Genomic DNA, 19336 nt, shown 5'->3' with positions numbered 1-19336 from the left:
AGCCGCACACCGCTGTCCTCCCACAAATAAGATGCCCAGCCCGGGAGCTTACATCCCACAGTGGTGCACGTCCACAATGGACTGGCCGGAAGGACCAGATGTGCGAGTTGCTCCTCGTGTGTCATGACAAGAAATAGTGGCTCCAAGCCACACCTTGTCATCGGCTGGATACACCATGTACTGTTTGCTGTAAAGCAGACTGATTGCTTTGTGACTAGGAGAACTTTTCACTCCTGATTTTAAGGCTTCCCCTAGTTTTTCCAAACAGATTCAATTGATTACGGGTTGATCATTGCATCTTTCGTTGGTAAGACGACATCACTGAGGATATAAGCCACCCCCTAAATAATGTATGCTAGGAAGTACTTTGCTGGCACATGAGACAATAAAAATAGTCAAGTTGGCTGGCCGCAGTGACTGAGTGGCCGGTTTAGGACCTTTCAGATACTTCGTCTCCGACTCAGAGCAGCTCTCCTGAATGGCTGACCATGGACATCAAGGGGCCCCAGAGGCCTGGCTGGTCTTCAACTGACCCTGAAATACAGGCCTTCTGGGCTCCCCCAAATCACTGTGGACTCATGGGTTTCCTGCCCCCATCCCTCCAAGACCGGCTTAAGGCAGCCTCCTGGCCAAACTGGATGGCTGCCTGAGGCCCCGTGACATGGGGCTTTGCAGTGGTAGCAGCAGTTCAGGGGCCCAGAGTGACATCTATATGAGACCTTCTGTTTTTCTAACCAATCCACAGATGGGGGAGCTCCTGGAAGGTGAAACACCATCTTTAAGTGATAGACTGGGGTACAAGTTCTACTGGGTGCTGACCGTGTGACCTTGAGCAAGTTATTTATTCTCTCGTAATCTCAGTCTCCTTATCTGCAAAATAGGATAGCTGAGAGGCTGAGGGGCACACATACAGCAGGATGAATACAGCTCCCATCACGCAGTTCCTGTTAACACGTGGCTCCAGAAATGGGAAATGCCGTTACATCCGTCAGGTAAGAGGTCGGACCAAATACCATCGAAGTTCCCCCCGCCTTAAAAAGAGTACCTCCATGAAACAGCCACTGCCCGTCCGCACTGCGCCTACCCTGCACTCGGCAGTGTGGGCGCCACGACAGAAGATGCCCAACCCCTACCTTCCCAGTCCCCGCGGTTATCAGGGGCAGCGCCTCACACGCTACATCTCTTTGTAGTTGTGTCTCTTTTAATCCTCAGAACAATCCTGTGAAGCAGGTGGTCTCGTTCTCCTTCAACTAATGGGACACAGGGCTTGATGCGGACCCCCTGCCCTGAGGCCTGGTGTTGTGCCCATCCCCCACCCCATCACCGTGCGCAGGGCCTGCTTCTGCAGCCTCTGACTGCCATCCTGTCCACACTCTTCCCATCCGCAGTGCACGCCATGTGACTTTTTCTGATTTCGCCACTCAGCCGACTACGAGGTAGGTAAAAGAGTAAATTGCGCTTTGGCTTGGAAGAAAATAATGCACCAGATAAGACACAGTAGTCTTTGGAGGTCATCACAGAATTTTATATATAATAAATGATATCATTAATCATAATACAACAAAAACTTAAGTGTCAATAGCAGACCAGGCATCTTGCAAATGTTACATGTTGACAGTCTTTAACTTTACAACCATAAGTTAGAGCAAGGGATGCAATTTATTGGACCCGTTTCACATTTTTTTCTATGAATCATTAAATATTTAAGCACCATAAAATTCAAGCATTTCACATGGATGTGGCAGCCAGCCTCGGTGGTTTAAAATGCTTTATGCAGAGTCTCTGGCAGATAATAACAGTGACAATCGCAGAGTACTGATTTTTAATGTCAATTGTTTTGTTCCCTGCAGAACTTCCTGATAAGGTCCCTGCAGGAAATCGTGATATTTTTTTTCCTTTTTGTGGTAATTCGAAAATTGAAATAAAATAGCATTCCCAGACATTAAGAATTGGCCACGTATAAATAATTCTAATTAGTAATTTATATGCCTGTGAGAATCAGAATATAATTCTGCTATGTAAAAAAAATATTTTTTTTTCATATTAAATAGTTTGTTTTAAATAGAAGATGTGACCAAATAAGTGTCTGATGACTGTTATGTGCGAGGCACGGATCTAACTCACTTTTCAATGCAAGAGTAGGTATTATGCCCCATTTCTTAAATGAAGAAAATGAGAAGGGACTTGGGGTCACTAACCCAGGGTGACACAGCTAGAAAGGGACAACGCTGGATTCGAACCTGGATTCAATCACCTCTAATGCCCACACTTCCCACTATGCTTGCGGCCATACCAAACAAAAGTCACGCTTACCAAATTAGTTTGGGGAGCCGATAGAAACACAAATCGAATGGAATTTCCTGGCAAACCCAGAATGATTTGCTTTACTATAATCTATAAAAGGCTCAAAATCAAATCCATGTTAGGGCACCATTCCGTTGGCTATTTTCCCAGGCACCGATAACATGTATACAGACTTGGCAGAGGCCACATCATGAGGGGGTACAGGGGACAGTCTGAGTTCAGTCATGTCACAGTTCAATGAACTGTCTTCTCTCAGCCCAATCTCTCTAATTTTATCTTTTCCGAAATTTCAGTTTATGGAAAAGTAAGCACTTTTTAATCAGGTTGTAGTGGGCAAAGTGATGGTTTTCAGTTGACCCTGCAATACAGGCCTCTGGGCTCCCCCTAAATCACTCTAGCCTCTTGGGTTCCCAACCCCCGTTCCTCTAAAAACGGCTTCAGACAGTCTCCATCCAAGCCAAGCTTATCAATTGGCTTGCTGTCAATAATTGTGAGAGGGAATTGTGGTGTCTAGATACGTTGTCACAATCATATGTTTTGAAATAAGAAATGGTTTATATTGTTATTTTGTCAATGAGAACCCTATATGCAGAGCTGAATATCTAATGCCTAATGATGCTTATTGAGTTGTCATTGAAAAAGAATCGAGTGTCAATAATATACTCAGCTCTGTGTAGGCACCGGGCATACAAGGATGAGTAAAGCATGGCCCCGCCCTCAAAGGGCTCACGTTTTAGCACGAGAACAGAGGAAGTGTGACGAGATGTGACAAAAGCCATGGAGAACATGAGAGAGTGGACAGGCCCGCTAAGTGTACGGGGAGCAGCGGAAGGGAGCGAACTCTCTCGGGAAATTCACATACACGCCTCCCTGCCAACTAATTCAGTCTTTAAAGATAAGTGGTTATCTGACAGGTAAACTTACCTGAGGGGGGACATCACAGAGATAGGAAAGCACCTCTGCTATGAGCATAGAGGTGTAAGCGGGGCAGGTCCTGCAGGCCTATCGGCCCCATGGGAAGTCATTTGGACTTCATAGGCGGTGGACTTATTAAAGGATTTTTAAGCCAAAGAACAACCGCATCGAGTTTGCATCTTAGAGAAATGACAACTGGGATTTGAAAGTGGAGGTGTCAGTTGGGAGATGTCTACGACAAGCACACATAGGACGGAGAGGCAGGGAGCAGTCCACAGGAAGTGCTGACCGAAGTTTAGATTTGAGGAATGTGAGAGGAGAAAGCACGGGCCGCCATGCATAGCAGAGACACTGGGGTGCTTTGATGGATGGGGCTCCTCTCACTGAGACTAAGAACCCCGAAGGGAACTTCCTGGCCTCCAACTCACCACCCAGAGCAATTCCTGCTGGGCAGGACGGGAATCAGACAGATTCCAGCCAACAAAGTGAGAGACAGGGTCTTGGGAAGGAGCTTTCGATAAGAAGTACCACCCGTGATGGATTGGGAGAACCACTTGAAAGCTTGGTTCACCTTTCACAGACACAGACTATTTCCAAGTACATTAATATGTGACCAGGGGAAGAAAATAATGACTGAAAATAATACAGTCTTCTATTAAAAGAAGTTATTTTTTCCATTGTTTTGCCCTTTAGATCATTTAAAACACATTTTCAAAACCAGAAGGCAGCATTTGTGCTGCATTTCGAGAGGGTTCTTGTGATACCAGTATTTTGAGCAGTCTCATACACCAGGCTCGCTGTGGAACACAGTGCCCACTTAATTCAGCCTGTTTTTTAAAATTTATTTGGCAAGCTTATTAAGATACTATTCTAATACCAAAGCTAAAGCGTTTAAAACACTTTTTAGCAAGCAAGATATGTTTCTTATGTTTCATTTTTCACCCTACCTCTTCCCAGAAAATGTTCTCAGACCAAGTTGATGAATGAACGAGATGAATTTTTAAAAGCCTTGAGTTTTGGTAATATACGATAAAGCTTTTGGAAGCAGAAAAGTATAATTATAAATAAGATTGAAATTGGCTTAAATTTCAGGTGCTCAATAATATGTGATTTGCCGTAGCATGGTTTAAAAAAATGGATCAGATGAACTAGGTACATCAAGAAAATACTTCATCGCAAAATGTACATTTTTCTTTTTACCAGAAAGTATTCTTAAAATATATTGCCATCCAGGGGCAGCCCATCACAAGACTCTTTTGAAATGTGTTCTGCATATAAGAGCACATCCCTAATTAAAGTTTAGCAAGAAAAATACTTCTTATAAACAAAGTTTTAATTGAGTTTTTCTTCTCTCAATTATTTTTAAGTGCATTGAGACTAAGCACTAAAATGAGTATCACTTATGAGAAATTTTTTTTGGTTTTCTCTAAAATGATACTTTTTTAAAATGAGGAAGGAAAGTTTCCTAAAAATCTTTTCCAATAAGCCTTTTGATTTTTAGGATCAGACAACTGAATTTCTAGCAAAATAGGAAACATACCTTTGCTATTCAGAAAACTACTGAATAAACTGGTATAGCATCTAAACTCTTCTAGAAAATATTAATGCCAAATGTCAAACTGCTGCCTTGGGATAATACCGATATAAAATATAAAAATATTTTAAGTTGGAAAAACAGGATGCTCCTATAAAAACCAGTAAGAGGAACGTATAATTCAAATTGTGGGTTGTCTTTGTTTCGGTTAAAGATAGTGCCATGTCTTCCTGGTGGGATGACCATGACTTAAATGAATCTTCTTACCTTAGTTTAATTAAGTCGGCCCTTAATTTTCTCCCAAGTGCATAATGATAGCTCTGTCACTTCCCTGTATGAGATGCTGTTATGTGTGTGGACAGAGACTCCACAGTGTGTTGCTAGGCGGCTCTGCAGGCTCTGCTGGGGAGGGGAGCGAGGTGCTTTGTATGAGCCATGTGCCCGCCAGAGGAAGCCCCAGGTGGCTTCAGTCCCATTAGCACGCACACACCAAAGACGGGCTGGACCCCGACTGGGGAAAAGCAGTCTGTTTGGAAGTTCACTGCGATGGGGAGTCAATTTTTGTGAATCACTGCCTTAATATTCATTAATAGCTTTTAGGCTCTTAATCCCTGATTGAATATATTTTTTCCCTAATTGCTACTTTTTAAAAGGGCTGCCGAAGTGGGCATTTCTATTCTCCGAAAAATGCAGAAGAGAACATAATGTTTCACGTTCATCTGTGATGTGTTTATGCTAATGCCACGTCCCTGGAATACGCGAGACTGTGATCCTTTCTGACACGATGATTCATTCTGTTTTGAAAAGAACTGTTAACTCTGGCTGTGTGGATTTCTTTTCTTTCTTCTTTTTTAAATCTCCTTGGGTCATGGTTTTACAATTATTTAAAGTGCATGGAAAAATAGATTACAGAGGAAATAATTTTGAAATGTTGGAAATCTCTACTTTCTAGTCTTCTTGGTTGGCCTATTTAGTTTTTCCCGTAAAATCCATCCAGAAGCCCACCGTATTACCGAGCAATTGACTTCAATTGTTTGAGGTGCTATTGACCAATGAATGGAGTTTTCAGTAATGTAATCTGTCATCTGGCCTTATTCATCTATTTGCCTTCCTGTGAATTAGCATATGTTTAAATAAAGCCAGCTCTTCCACCATCCTCAATAAAATAAGAATATATGGGTTTCATCTAGATCGGTAGGTCCAAATGAATCCATACGTGTAGCATTTGCTCATCCTGTCCAACATAGAGGGAAAGGTTACAGTACTGTGGGAAGAACCACATTGAAACAGAAGAAACAGCTGTAACCAGAATCCGAAACGAGCACCATTAAATCTTGTAGCACAGCCAAGGATGCCTCAGCCCCCTAGGAAGCTTCTCTTGGCGACACGTGGGCAAGTTGTGGGTTCTCTAGCTCATCTTCACGCAGACCTGGCACCTGCTGATTTTCTGGCGCTGAGCCTGGCTTTCTTTTAAGGTGTCTGGTGATGGCACCGCAGAAAACTGCAATTGTGGCTTCACTGCTGTCAGCCAGAAGCTGTACTCATTTGCAAAGAAATGGCAAGTTCCTTGCCGACCTTGGCATTCGAGGAACGGGGCTGCTCTGAAGTCCTCCAGGCAGCTGCCAGGTGACATGAGGGCCTGCCCTCCTCCTTGGTCCCCAGCTCCTGTGTGCTACCAGGACAACAAGAGAGAGTTAAGGCTCAGACCTGCACAGGCAACCCCAGACCCAATCGTCAACACAACAAAGTCTGGGCCTGACTTTGTCGCTTCCCCACGATTATTCCACGAAGAACAAACTACAGTCTGCTGAGGCCGGGAGAAGCGAGAGCCGAGCTGGGTGGGCACACATGCTTCAACCTCTCTCGCCGACGGCTCAAGCAATTCCATCTTCTAAGTTCAAGCGGAGTAATAAAAAAACCTGACTCACAATGAGAAAGAGGAAAGGCTCTGCATCGCAACGGGCTGCGGTTTGCGGTGGCCTTTACGACCTCACGTCCTACTGCTGTCTATCTGCACGGAGGCCACAGAATCACCGTCCAGTCCAGAGGGAAGGGGCAGAGAGGTGGGTGAGAGTGGCAGGGGTGCTCACCATCAGGAAGGAGTAGCCAATCCAGAGGCTCCTCCAGGCCTGTGGACACGGCGGTATGGACTGGTCCTGGCTGTGTACTGCCACCGCCTGAGCCGGGGCCTCGCACACGGCACAGCGGCTGATGTACGGGCGGATGTCCTCCTCCGAGAGCGGCATCATGGGCAGGGGCGCAGCGCTGGCCAGCCAGTAGGATCTGTCGTTTCTCCGGGCATAGTGGCACACTTGGTGGATGTTGCAGTAGGCGAAGGGCAGAGTGCTAAACACGGGGAGGCAAGACCCTGCCAGACCTTGGGAAGGGAAAAGAGACAACGTGGCAAGTGAGCAGCCTGTCGTGACGGGCCCAGAGAGCTTCCTGCGTGTGCCACCTGCAGACGCACACTCTACAGGCATACGCTCTGGACTAGGAAGGCCTCTCCCGAAGTCTCCTCCATGGTGCTGGAAGCTGAGTATGTGCCTGACCATCTCTGCCACCTCCCTGGTCCTGTGACCAGCCCTCGTTCCCTCATGCGTTCATCACTCATGAGCCACCGATCAGCCAGGTGCAGGAGGTGGCGCGCTGAGCACACCTGTCTGTCTTCTCTCAGCTCACGGCCGGGCCTGGTGGGGAAGCTAGAGGAGCAAACAGGCCACGAAAACACAGCGTGACAAGCCCTGTGTGAATGAGAAGTGCGGGGCCCTGGGACCTAAGGGAGGGATGACCAACGGAAGCGCTGCGAAGCTGGGGCCTGAAATATGAACGAAATTTGGCCAGCTTTGGAGATAGCGGAGACTATTCAAAGAAGAGACAGCAGTAAAGAGGGCCAGAGACAATAAGGCAGCATGGAGCACAAAGAACTCAGAGAAATTCAGTGGGGGTTCGGTGGGGGAGGAGACCTGTGTGTCTCAAGGGCGTCCAGATATCACTCAGACCAGAGGATGGGAGCTTTGTCAATCTTATTAAGGAGTTTGGATTTTTATCCCAAGAGCTCTGCAGAGCTTTGCCATGTCCTCTGGCTGGGCCGGGGCGGAGAAGCCAGACTGGCAGAGCAGAGAGAGACCAGGCCGGAAAGAGACTGACGGCAGAAGGGAGAGGTGAAGAGAGGTAAACAGAGTCAAGATATGAAATGTTGCTTCTTCATTTCCCCCAGCCCTCTCGCATGGGAAAGGCCATGGCTGAACCCAGGGAGACATATAAGCAGCTGCCGCCCCAGGCCTGTGCCCTTCGGCCATCCTTACTGACAGAGGGGATCATGACCCTGTGAGAGCAGTGATGAAACTCACCTCACCGTCAGCATCCCTGTTGGTATATCCTTCCTGTGCCACCCACCCAATCATTATCTTAGAAAGATGGCACTTAAACTCTTGGCTTAAAATCAGTCTTACAAATCTACTGTTGAAAATTGACAAGGAGTACCTAGGACGACTCAAAAGAAAGTTCTGTAATTTAAAATGAAATTGGAGTAGGGCGGGGAGCTGGTGCTGGCTAATGCCGGCTAATGCCACATCCTAATCATCAAGGTGCTGCTGATGCACCGTTTACATATAAACACAGGCACTAACCATGTCCTGATTAAATCATTCACGTTTGCAAATAAAAAAAAATGCGTTTTATATCAGAGTTACGTTTCCCATAGAATCACTGAGAATTATTCTTTAAATGTAAGTAGCCAGATAATAATAAAGGCAGCCAGAATGAGCCTGTGAGGTACCTCACAGGCTCACGGGCTTAATAGAATTCGTATGGTGGTTTAAAAAGAAAGAAATCCCCTGAAAGACGAGTGATCATTTAAGACGTTCGTGAATCCATAAAATCAACCCAGAAGTTCCACCCTTCGGCAGTGGATGTGGGCGCCTGGCCACGTGCCCTGTACGTACCGAGATCCTGGTTGTGGGCTTTCTCCTGTCCTTCCAGATATAAGAGACTGTAGCCGGTCCAGAGCCGGGGCATGCCCACGGGGCAGATGGGCTCTCCGTCCGTCTGGCTGTGGAGAACCAGGAGGAAGCCGCTGAGGTATCCGGGGCCAAACCCTTTGGGCCCAGGATCCCCGACGGGCCCGGGAGGGCCTGAAGGAACAAAGAGAAAAAAAAAAAATGAAGGCAGTTTAGGGCTTTCGGCTTAACACACATTTCTGAGCACGTCTGTTCCGCTGCGCTGCGAAGCCCTCGGGCACGGGGGGGCAGAGCACTCACGGTCCACCCCCGGAAAGACCCCTCACACCACGGCGATCCTTACAGGGAGCTCGTTCGGCAAAGATTTGCTCCAAGCCACGTCCAGGTGGTGGGGCTACGTTAGCGTAAATACAGAAAAGAGACAGAAGCCCCTGCCCTCCGAGAGTGCATGCCAAACGATGAGCAGAGGAAAAGGAAAAGGTAAAGTGTGAAATACGCTAGACACCGACAGGTGCTGAGAAGGTACGAGCTGGACGGGGCGGTGACCCACCCCGTGAGCGATGGGCCAGCCGGGACCGGGACCGGGACCCTGCCCGTCCCAAACGGGGATTCTCAAAGTTGCTGATTCTTACATGTCCCGGACCTGGGGCCCGGTCCTGGCAAACTGTCAGTGCCACTGAAGAAGCACAGTGGCTTGGGATCTACGTGTATGACCTCGGATCTCTGCGGAGGTGGGGAGGTGGAAGGAAGGTCTGGTTCTAGAATTCCTGTTGGCAGGTGGGAACCGATCAGGTCTGCAGAATGCGGGCAGGGTCTGTCTCTGGCACCTCTGGAAGAAGGCCTGGGACTAATTCTAATTGCCAAGAGCAAAAGGTGAAGTTTGACTTTGAAACTGAAAGGTATTTTTTCTTTATTTTTATTTTTTAACTTGTTTCTGGAAGCTCGGGGGTCTCTCCTCATCACACCGTAAACCAGAGGTTACGAAGTGGCAGCTGGTGGACTGAATCGGGCTTCCTGTGTTTCGTTTGACCTGTCAGGATTTCATAAGTCAAGGTCTTGGACTTGAAGAGCAGAGCGCAGGGAACACCGGGCCCTCATTTCTATGGACCGGCAGAAGCGGATCTGCGGGCTGCGGGCTCCGTTCTGCTGCGGACCCGCCCGGCCCTCCTGGAAGCTGACTGTCTTGGAGTCTCCGGGTCCCCGCTGCCTGACTCATTGCCAGTGCCTCATATTCCAAATTTCTATTCTAAAAAATCTTCTCTCTCTCCTCACCCAATGCCCACTGCCACATTTTTTTTTTTCTCAAGAAAGAGCCTTGCATGCCATACGATTTTATCGATGGCTGTACCATAAGATGAGGTGAACTCAGAAAACCAGAGGCCAAGTGAACCGGCCAGTGTAGAGGCAGATTCATCCCCAAGGGCTTCAGCACAGCCTGTCAGAGGTGGGCACACGGAAAAGGCCAGGCTCCCCGAGGAAAAGTGAACAGCTGAGATGGCTGAGCCTTTCATGGTCACGTGCGGAGGTTTAGGAAAACACTGAACTGGAGAGCGAGCCTTGACTCGCGATGATGATGATCAGTTAGAACACGGGTTTTACCTCCTGTCCTGTTCTTGTTGCTTCTGTCTCCCTAATACCTGGTGAGTTGGTGTCTAAGGCAAGCGCTTTTAAAAGGATCCATTGGGAAAGCTACTTGAGAGGCCGGTGATCTTGTGTATCATTCTCAGATCTGCCGTGTCAAAGACAAGAAGCCGAAACTCTTTACCTGGGGCTCCAGGGCAGCCGGCTTCTCCCATGTCGCCTTTGTGTCCCGGAGGCCCAGGAGACCCCGGCATGCCATCCTGGCCCCTCCTGCCATCCGGCCCGGCCTCTCCTTTGCAACCTGCATGAAAGTCCACAATGACAGTGGTGAGAACAGAGTGACGCCTCTGGCGGGTAGCTTCATGGCGTGTACACCTTGTGCCACTGGGGCTTCCCACCTGGACGGTAGCGACCAGCTCATTTCGCGCTCCCAGCTACGAGAAGTTGGGATGATATGACCTCCACTTGGCACTAGGGTAATGGAGGCCCTGAGAGGTCAAGTGACTTGCTATTTAAGGCCGATGAGCCAGTAATGGGCGGAGCCAGGATGTGGAGCCAGACCAGGGAAGTACTGAAAGCTTTTACATGTTCTTCATATTCTTATATATTTGATCTTTTTTTTATCATGTTGAACACGTATTGCTTTTATCATTAAATATTACCCTTAATAACGATTTTTTTTTTAAGAGCCCGAAGGGAGAAATGAATAAAATTTAATAGACTTCAGCTGGGGATCACATTAAATTTGAAGCGAAAGCAGTAATATTTTTAAGGTTTTTTTTTTTTTTTTTTTAAATTTAGTGTTTATAAGGTGCTAGGTACCACGCCAGTCCCTTTATGGGGATTATCCAATTTGGTCTTCCCATATGACTACGTGCTCTCATATGCCAGGCTACCAGCGGGGACACTGGTGAGGCTCAGAAAGGCCATGGAGCCTGTCATGGGTGAAGAGGAAACAGACCCAGGCAGGCCAAGCGCAGAGGCTGTGCCACCAGCCACCAGCCCCTGCGTGGTGACAAGACACAGAGCTCAGGAAAACTCCTTGAAGATGTAAGCTGGGGAACTTGGCAGCAGTCGCTCTGGTACTCGAGGGGTCCTTTAAGCGTCTGCTTACTTTTGGTCAATACATCAATTCATTAGCCTCACTCTCTCTGGCTCAGAGTAGCAGATATTGTCCTTGCCTGTGGGGGAGTTTGTTGCCATGAGCCCTAATTGCCTCTCAAGGCTTCTAGTCTCTAGTTTCCTCCCTCTCCTCTCTCCTTCCTTCCCTCCCCTCTCCTCTTCTCTCCCCTTCCTCCTCCCTCTTTCCTCCTCTCTCACTGTCTCTGCCACAAATTAGCCTGAAGTCAACCTGATTAAGTCAGAGGGCTCAGTTAAGTAGCTTTCACTCTTTTTTTCACCCTTAGACTTGTTCTTCAAAGGACTGGGAGCCACCTGAGGGTTGAGAGCAGGGGGCTGCCATACTCCAGTGATCAGGTAGCTATGTCACTTGGCTTCCCTCTCACACAGGTCCCGCTCTTCTGAAATGCATGCCCCACGGAACCTCACTCACTGTTTTTAAAATGTGTTCCAATATGGCCCACCGGACTTCCCTCACAAACCTCCCTCACAAACCTCCCTCTCCCGTCCCCACAACAAGCAGTCCCTCCCCTCCACGCCCTATGCTGATGACCTGTGTTCACTGTGGGTGTTCCCGGCATTCCTGCCTTTCAGGGTGCTGTCATCAGACTATCTCACCCCTGAATGACAAGCAGAGTCTCTTGGAATGTCATGCAGTGCCTGGACTGGGTTCTGTGCATGCGTGGTCGTCCCTCGGTGAGTGAGAAACGAGGCCTGCCCTCCCCAGCTCTCCCTTCTGGTAACTGGGCAGAACCTCCCGTTCCCGAAGGCACTGCCGCATGCAAGGTGCCCCGTCTCCCACCAGCTTCGAGGAGCACGTCTGTTATTTGGGAAGGAACACAGGGCCCCGACGCTGAGCTTGGAGCCTTCTGTGCTCTCTCCTCCACCCGACAAGACGATTCTACTGGGCCCTTCTGGAAAAGCCTGCGAACAGGTCTGTCACCGAAAGAGCAGCGGGCATTCCCCGCGGAGCACCTGGCGGGGGCCCGATTGCTGTCCAGCTGGGCGAAGAGCTCACTCACCAGATGTCACCATGTAGGCTTTGCTCCCTTTACGGAAGACAGAGAAACTGTCGGGAGGATATTTCTGAAGACAGGAAGGAAAGCCTTTGCTACCTTGAGTCTGTGCCCACAACTTTCCACGAAGTGGACTTGTTCTCCACCTGGAACTTCTTTTAAAGGATGAAACTACATCTAAGAGCCCTCCAATGTTGGATGGATTGCCCCCCACCCGAGAGGGTCACACGTCGCCTTGAATCAGATACACCCCAACAGGATGTGGGTGCATCCATTAGGCAGTGACAGTTCGAACCAAAATGGAAACCGCCTTTGTGCTCATCAAAGGGCCGTGTGAGGAGGGAAGCATTGTGCCTTTTGTGGTGGAGGTCTCTTAACAGACACAAGTTACACTTAGCGTGGTCGTTCCCCACACTTACTGGTGCAGGAAAGAGCCAGAAGTTCGTTTTTTTCTCCTATGTGGATCTCAGCTGCAGCATTTGGTTATGTGCTTGGTTTCATCAGCTTAGCATTGAAAAAAGGTTTCGAAGGGAAAACAGGAGGAAACCAATAATGTCACTTTAAGTGGTGGTGGCACTTCCTAGTAGTGGCAGCTGAAGCTTCACAGCTAACCCTGGGAGAGGTACAGACAGCCCCTCACACCTGCAGGTGACCCAGGTCAGTCGGGGCTGGGCCACTGTAGACCCTCAGAATAGACTTGTCACTTGTTAGTAACTGGATAATATGGCCAAAGCATCCAGGGTGGCCAGCAGAGTCAGACAGGAAGAGAGGAGTCTTTTATAACAAGAGCCAGAGAGGAGGGAACCCAGGTGGAAGGATTGGCTTGGGGGTGGGTGCACAGAGGGCAAATCGCTTCAGGGAAGCTGGGCCATGGAGCAGCCATGCGGTGAGGCATGGGGGGGAGTGGCTGATGCTTCACAGGAAGGACTGTGCACTCTTTTTAAAAACATAATCACATTCTGTGGCATAACTGTGGCCTTGGGGTATGCCCACTGCCAGCAAGCAAGCTCAGTGCCATCAATAAGAGGAGGGCACAGGAAGCCAGAGAAGGCCCTTCTTTGACCACCTACAGCTGGGTGAGCTCATCAGGAGGAATTAGAGACGACAGGTGATCGCACCTGGGGCCACAGAGACTGTTGGCCCTCTTTCACAGGCTCACTATCTATAAAGAGTTATCTTGGGCACATACGAGATTCGCTATTAAGTTAGAGTGTAAAGAATTTGCCCATATGCTTTTTTCCTTCTCGTTTACTTTCTTTGGTTATTTTCCAAAGCCACCGCAACAGGTGAATGCAAGCTGATGTCGGGTAAAGCTGTGGGTCTCGACCCTGCCTGCCTGCTACAGTCATCTGGGGAGCTTTATCAAAACACTGATACTCAGGGTCCACTTCCCTCTGCATTCTAGTGGTCTGGAAGGAGGCCCAGGCATCAGCACTTTTTAAAGCCCCTCCTTGAACATATAGCAAGACCTGAGTCATTAGCAAAGGTGTCAAGCTGACTCTTTTAAGGACAGCATTCCTATAATAGAGTTAGAGTTCCTCAAACTCGAATGTCTATACAATATTCTGGGGATCTTGTTAAAATGCAGGTACTAATTCTGTAGGTCTGGGGTGTGACCACACTTTGAGTAGCAAGGATATAGCTGACTCTTAAAGTTACCAGGTTATGAGGCCAGCCTGCCTCTTCTGGGCTCCTGCCGCCTCCGCGTGGGACAATTCTGCTGCTCTTGGTCCCCTCTTTCCTTTAGGCTCTGTTCAAATACCAGCTCTCACTGGGGGCTTGGCCGACCTGCCACCCTCCACCCTGGAACCCATCTCTCCCTGTCCCATTCTCCTAATGGCTTTGGCCCGAAACGCCTTTAAAACACAAATCACAATCCCCCGTCATTTAGAGTTCCTTGTGTTCTGCCATTTGTTTCTGCCATGAGGTTGAGAGACTCGGGGGCGCGCAAGGAACACTTCTGATTCATATATCTATTGCCCACGACAGTTCCATACTTTATAAAGAGTAGAGGGGACCTGGAAGTAGTGACTAAAATGGATTCGCAGAACCTCATCATACACCACATCTGCTTGCGGAAGTTGTCTTTTTAAAGGTCGGGGGACGCAACCCTCAAGGTTGCAAATGTATACACCACGAGGCGGCCTGGTTTGAAAATCAGGTTGAGCGATGAGTTATACCGCCTGCCTGAGACTTCGTCCATGCAACCGGTGCCGAAGAGGAGCAGAGCGGCCGCCTCAGCACTGGGGTTCAGCACTGAAAAGGAAGTTGCTCCAGTGGGCACCGCTGAGCTTAGCGCACGGACACAGATGCGGAGCTGCAAACGCAAACAACGCCCCCCACGCTAACGGGAGGGAGGCTCCGGAGAGCTGCTCTGGACACCCTGGAAAGCGCCTCAGACTCCAGCCGAGGGGACGTGCCTGGGGCCCTTCACCACGTGGGTTGGGTGAAACACGAGAAAAACGGCGCAAAATTCAGTTCTGCTTCCAATGGCTTTGGCCCTAAATCAAAAAAAGCTAAAATTGCAGCTGGGCAGTGGGAGAAAAGGGAACGGGAATGGCCTCGTGCCTCTTAGGATAATTTGCACCTGGGTTTTCTAGAATCACGAGCACTGCCAATGGGTCTGAAGAGATCAGTGACCTCTAGGTGACCAGCCCCCGACTCCCTAATTTCTTTGTAAATTACCGATATGAGACGAGAAGATAAACCGTTTGGAGGACTTTTAAAGAAATGCTTTGATTGACATGCTTAAATAAAGATGCGTACTCTGACAACCGAGCAATGCTCCGATCAATTAAAGGAACAACGTAGTCATTGCTGTAATTTAGAGTGACCCTCCCTCTTCGTCCTCCCTCGGCCTCCCCCAGGCGACACACCTCCTCCCTTCTGGTAGGCTGTTTCTGCTCCATGAGCGCCAGTTCAATTGTTTTTCATTCAAAATCAAGTCAACAGCTATGAATAACTGTTAATAGAGCATCTACTCTGTTGTGCTAAGGGATTTCAAAACCTCACGTCTAAAAGCTGCCCAAGTATAAAAGATGTACGTAGGATTTCAACCTGAAAATGGAAGGGACATATGTCCAGTTAATGCAGATTAAACCTTTGGATAAATGTAGAAAAAATGTGTAAGGGGAAGGAAATCCTCATGACTTCATCCTCACTAGTTGTTTAGGCAAAACAAAAACAAAAAAAAACAAAACAAAAAAACCTGTGTAGAACACTAAAATTTTCATTTTAGCAACAAAATACACAGATAATAAACAATCAGTGTGCGGCTCATACCTGGTCCTGGGGGGCCTCTCATTCCAGGGAGCCCTGGTTCTCCTTCAGGTCCTCGTGGGCCTGGGACTCCAGGAAGTCCCGGGATTCGGGGGCAGGCCTCCAAATCTGCAGGTGGCCCCTGTTCGCCTGAAATTGGAATTACCGTTTGTGTGATGGATGCAGCCGCCTATGAACAGGTTCCTTCCGTGTTCTCAAGTTAGGCTTCGGACACCACGCTCAAACATTACCGAGGTGCTGAACCACCTCCTGTAAGAGCCCCATGAAGTGGGCTTTGTTCACTTCGGGGTACGTGAAAAACTTTCTGAAAGCATTTTGTTGAACGCATGACTGAACGATCGAGCGAGTGAATGGGATCTCAAAGGAAGCAGAAGGAGTATACAGCACTGTGGGGTGGTCGAGTCAGCAATAATTTGGTGATCTTCACAGGATTTTCCATTTCGGGGCCGCTGTGTACTGGGAAGCCAGCACGGGAGGCATCCAGAGAGAGGTACTGGTAGGTTCCTAACCCCCAACTTAATGTCACTCTAATTCATCACATTGCCGCGTGAGGGAATGGGATCCATAGTGTCTGTTACTCAAAGACACAGAACCTCAGGATTGCTAGGGCCACTAAGCCTGGCTTTTAACCTCGAGTGCCCGTTGGAATGATCCAGCGCAGGTGCTGGGGCCCGTGGGGACTTATTAAATGGGGATTTCTGGGGGTGGGGCCCAGGCATCAGTAATTTTTTTCCAGATGATTCCAACATCGGTGCTGAGAAGCACCGGTATAAAGCTGTCGTTCTGACTGTGGCGTGTCAGGATCACCTAGTCAGGCTGTTAGAGTCCACAGCACTGAGCCAGCAGGTCTAGGGTGGGTCTGGCTTTTGTACACCTACTATGATCCCAGTGAGGCTAATGCTGCCAATCTGGGACCTCACTTTGCTCTAAAGGTTTGGATTTCTTTTTCCTTCTTGGTTACATTCATATCTTTAAGACTTTTTTTTTTTTTCTCTAAAGCTCATTCAGTTACCCTGTGAACATACAACAAGGAAAAAGAAATAATAGTATGAGGCAATAATAACAGCTAACACGTATTGAGTGTGATAGGTGATCAGGCCCTGTGTTCAGTCAGTGCTTACGGTTAAATGCTCCCAAGCAGCCTGTCTGTATGTGCTGCTATCACAGGAAAGAAAAGTCAGGCTCAGGTAAATAAGTGACATATCTAAGGTAACACATGGCAGAGTCTAGATTAGAATCCAGGATATTCTGGCTCCAGACCTGTGTTCTTAACTGCCAATATTAACAGCTTACTGCCTTGACAACTCCTATCATCTGTGTGATGAATGCTAAGAAACGCCACGTATTTTTTAAGACACGCCATTTATTAGTTATGGTTTTCTTAAAATCCATACAAAAGTGCAAAATAATTTTAAGAACATCAGTGATAAAGCAGCAAGAAAATCCTCAAACATGCTGCCACAACCATAAAGTTAATAGTCTACACACTAGTAAATGCACCTATGCAGAACGGACTTGAATACTAAAAGGAATTTGGAATTTAGTCTCTTATAAAATGTCGTATGAAGCCACAAGCGATGCGGAGGTGGGTATATTTTTACAGTACGTACAGTTTAATAATGTAAGACCTGGTTTTTCTACTCTGGGTGACTTGGGAGAGATGCATGTGACTATTCCCGACTTTCCCTGAATGATCTGGTGAATGACGGTGATGATTCCGTGGTGGAGTGGGAGGAGCCAGTAAGGGAACTGGGGTGGCGGGGGGAGGGGGGAGAGGCCCTTTGGCTGGTACTTCAGATTTAGGATTTTGATATTATCTTCAAATGAGTTTATAAATACAGTAACAGAGAGACACTAAAAGAATTGAAGTAAAAACTCATTAAATATCCAACTGTAATTTTAAATATAAATATTTAAAGCAATGTTATAAATGTTTTTAGAACTATGATTTTACTTTTCTTTACTTTTAATAAATCTGAAAGAAACAGAAGCTGAAAGAAAGGGGCTGAGGCATCTCTTCTTACGGTCCTAAAAATAATACAGGGCGTTTGTATCCAGGGCAGCTTTCATTAGGGTTAATAACAGACGCCTGGGGAAAACAAATGTGAGCCTTCACAGCTCTGCTTTTCTTCTTTTGAGCAACTCTTTTTATTCTCTTTGAAAATGGCAGACACAAAATAATATGTTGCTCTTGCTTTGTGGGGGATTAAACAAGCATTCAGTAGAAAAGAATAATGGCATTTTCATTTTAATACACAAAGAAATTTGCTCCTCGAAAATGGACTTCGGGTGTGATGGGGAAGGTTTGTCATAGTCCCTTAATGGGTGGTAAGGACCCATCTTTTCACGTTGTTGCTTATTTTAGGGATGTTCTATGTATTCATATTGTAGAATTTATAAAAGAGACTCACACTAGTATGTACTGTAGCATTTGACAGAGAAAGCACCCATACTCTGCGCCCGAACTGAAATCATATAAGCTGAGTGTCTATGCCTTGACAGCCTGTAATGAGGCTCATAGGACACTAATATGGGGGTTACTATATCTGTGACAAGGAAGCAAAGGCATTCAAGCTAAAATAATTACAGCACCCCATGTATAAAAATGTTACAAAGTTTAACTCACTAATACAGTGAAAAAGGCAAATACAGAAATGACTGGAGACCAAGTTTAGAAGAAATTATTAATTTCATAGCAATGCTTACCTCTGGAACCTGGAGAGATCCCAAGCCACACAGTGATTGTCATATGTGGGAAGAGATTTTAAATTGTGAATGAGGACAAAAGTGAAATAGTTTGAGAACATAAATAATAACTTGAAGATGGCATCAATGATAAACAGCGTGACAGCGTCTTAGTTACATAAAAAGTTCACAGAGTGTTACCGACAAGAACAGCTTTGATTTAGCAATGAAGTTTTCATATCTAGAAAAACCTGAAATGAAACCCTCTTGCACAATATCAAATTCTGTTGACTTCTTATGACGAATATGACTTCGTTTCATGTCTATAGGAATTCTGTCCATTTAAAGACTTCTGGAAATCCCATTTTATAGGTTTTATAGGTTATGCGAAGAAAGGAAATATGGTATGAATCAAAGCATAGGCTCTTTGTCACGTTGGACTATGACCCACCATCAAGCAATGCAGATTATTTATTCTTTGGGACTAGAGTGATAATTTAGGAGACGGCAAAATACTCTGAATTGACACCACGTTATCATAATATTGATTTAGGATCTTGAAAGATATTACTTCTGCCGATCTCAAATACCCACGTCTGTCTGCTCTTTCAACTCTTCCTCGGCTTATTTTGATACTGTGATGAAAACATGTTGTCTTAAATAGCCTTTCAACTTCATAGGGATTAATATACTTTATAGAAAATGGTAAATAAAACATCTAGGAAAATCATTGGGAATTCAGGGATAGGAACTGAATATACAATCCTCACATAATAATCATCAAATCAGTCTTTGTCTCTTGTGTAAGGGAACACAGACTTAATTATCTTAGAAACAGCATATAGAAAATCAACTCCTAATTTTTAAATGTACTCATTCGGATAATGAATATTAGTTTAAACAAACACGAGACTTTGTAGTGCAGGCTGAAGTAAATATCATCT

General features: G+C 46.8%; 2 protein-coding genes across 3 annotated transcripts in view; one reads left to right on the top strand and one right to left on the bottom strand.

Annotated features, from left to right (window-relative positions):
* Positions 1-1501: 1501 nt before the first annotated feature.
* COL4A4 (collagen type IV alpha 4 chain) overlaps positions 1502-19336 on the bottom strand; it is a 112460-nt gene continuing 94625 nt past the window's right edge. For both annotated transcript variants that reach the window (XM_039855781.1, XM_039855782.1), the window contains 6 exons: positions 18414-18422; positions 15711-15836; positions 10478-10594; positions 8698-8886; positions 6844-7130; positions 1502-6425 (listed from right to left, as the gene is read on the bottom strand). In XM_039855781.1, the coding sequence (XP_039711715.1) occupies positions 6162-6425; positions 6844-7130; positions 8698-8886; positions 10478-10594; positions 15711-15836; positions 18414-18422 (992 nt within the window). In that variant the 3' untranslated portion in view covers positions 1502-6161. The remainder of the gene's footprint in view (positions 6426-6843; positions 7131-8697; positions 8887-10477; positions 10595-15710; positions 15837-18413; positions 18423-19336) is intronic.
* Positions 11622-13740, top strand: LOC120597094 (uncharacterized). The gene is made up of 2 exons (XM_039855789.1): positions 11622-12108; positions 12218-13740. The coding sequence occupies exons 1-2, from the start codon at positions 11823-11825 to the stop codon at positions 12595-12597; spliced, it is 666 nt and encodes a 221-aa protein (XP_039711723.1). The 5' UTR covers positions 11622-11822; the 3' UTR covers positions 12598-13740.

This window comes from Pteropus medius, unplaced genomic scaffold, assembly GCF_902729225.1.
Source record: "Pteropus medius unplaced genomic scaffold, Ma_sr-lr_union100, whole genome shotgun sequence".
NCBI classification, from domain to species: domain Eukaryota; kingdom Metazoa; phylum Chordata; class Mammalia; order Chiroptera; family Pteropodidae; genus Pteropus; species Pteropus medius.
Note: the sequence above shows the minus strand (reverse complement) of the source record. Positions and strands in the feature narration are given on the sequence as shown.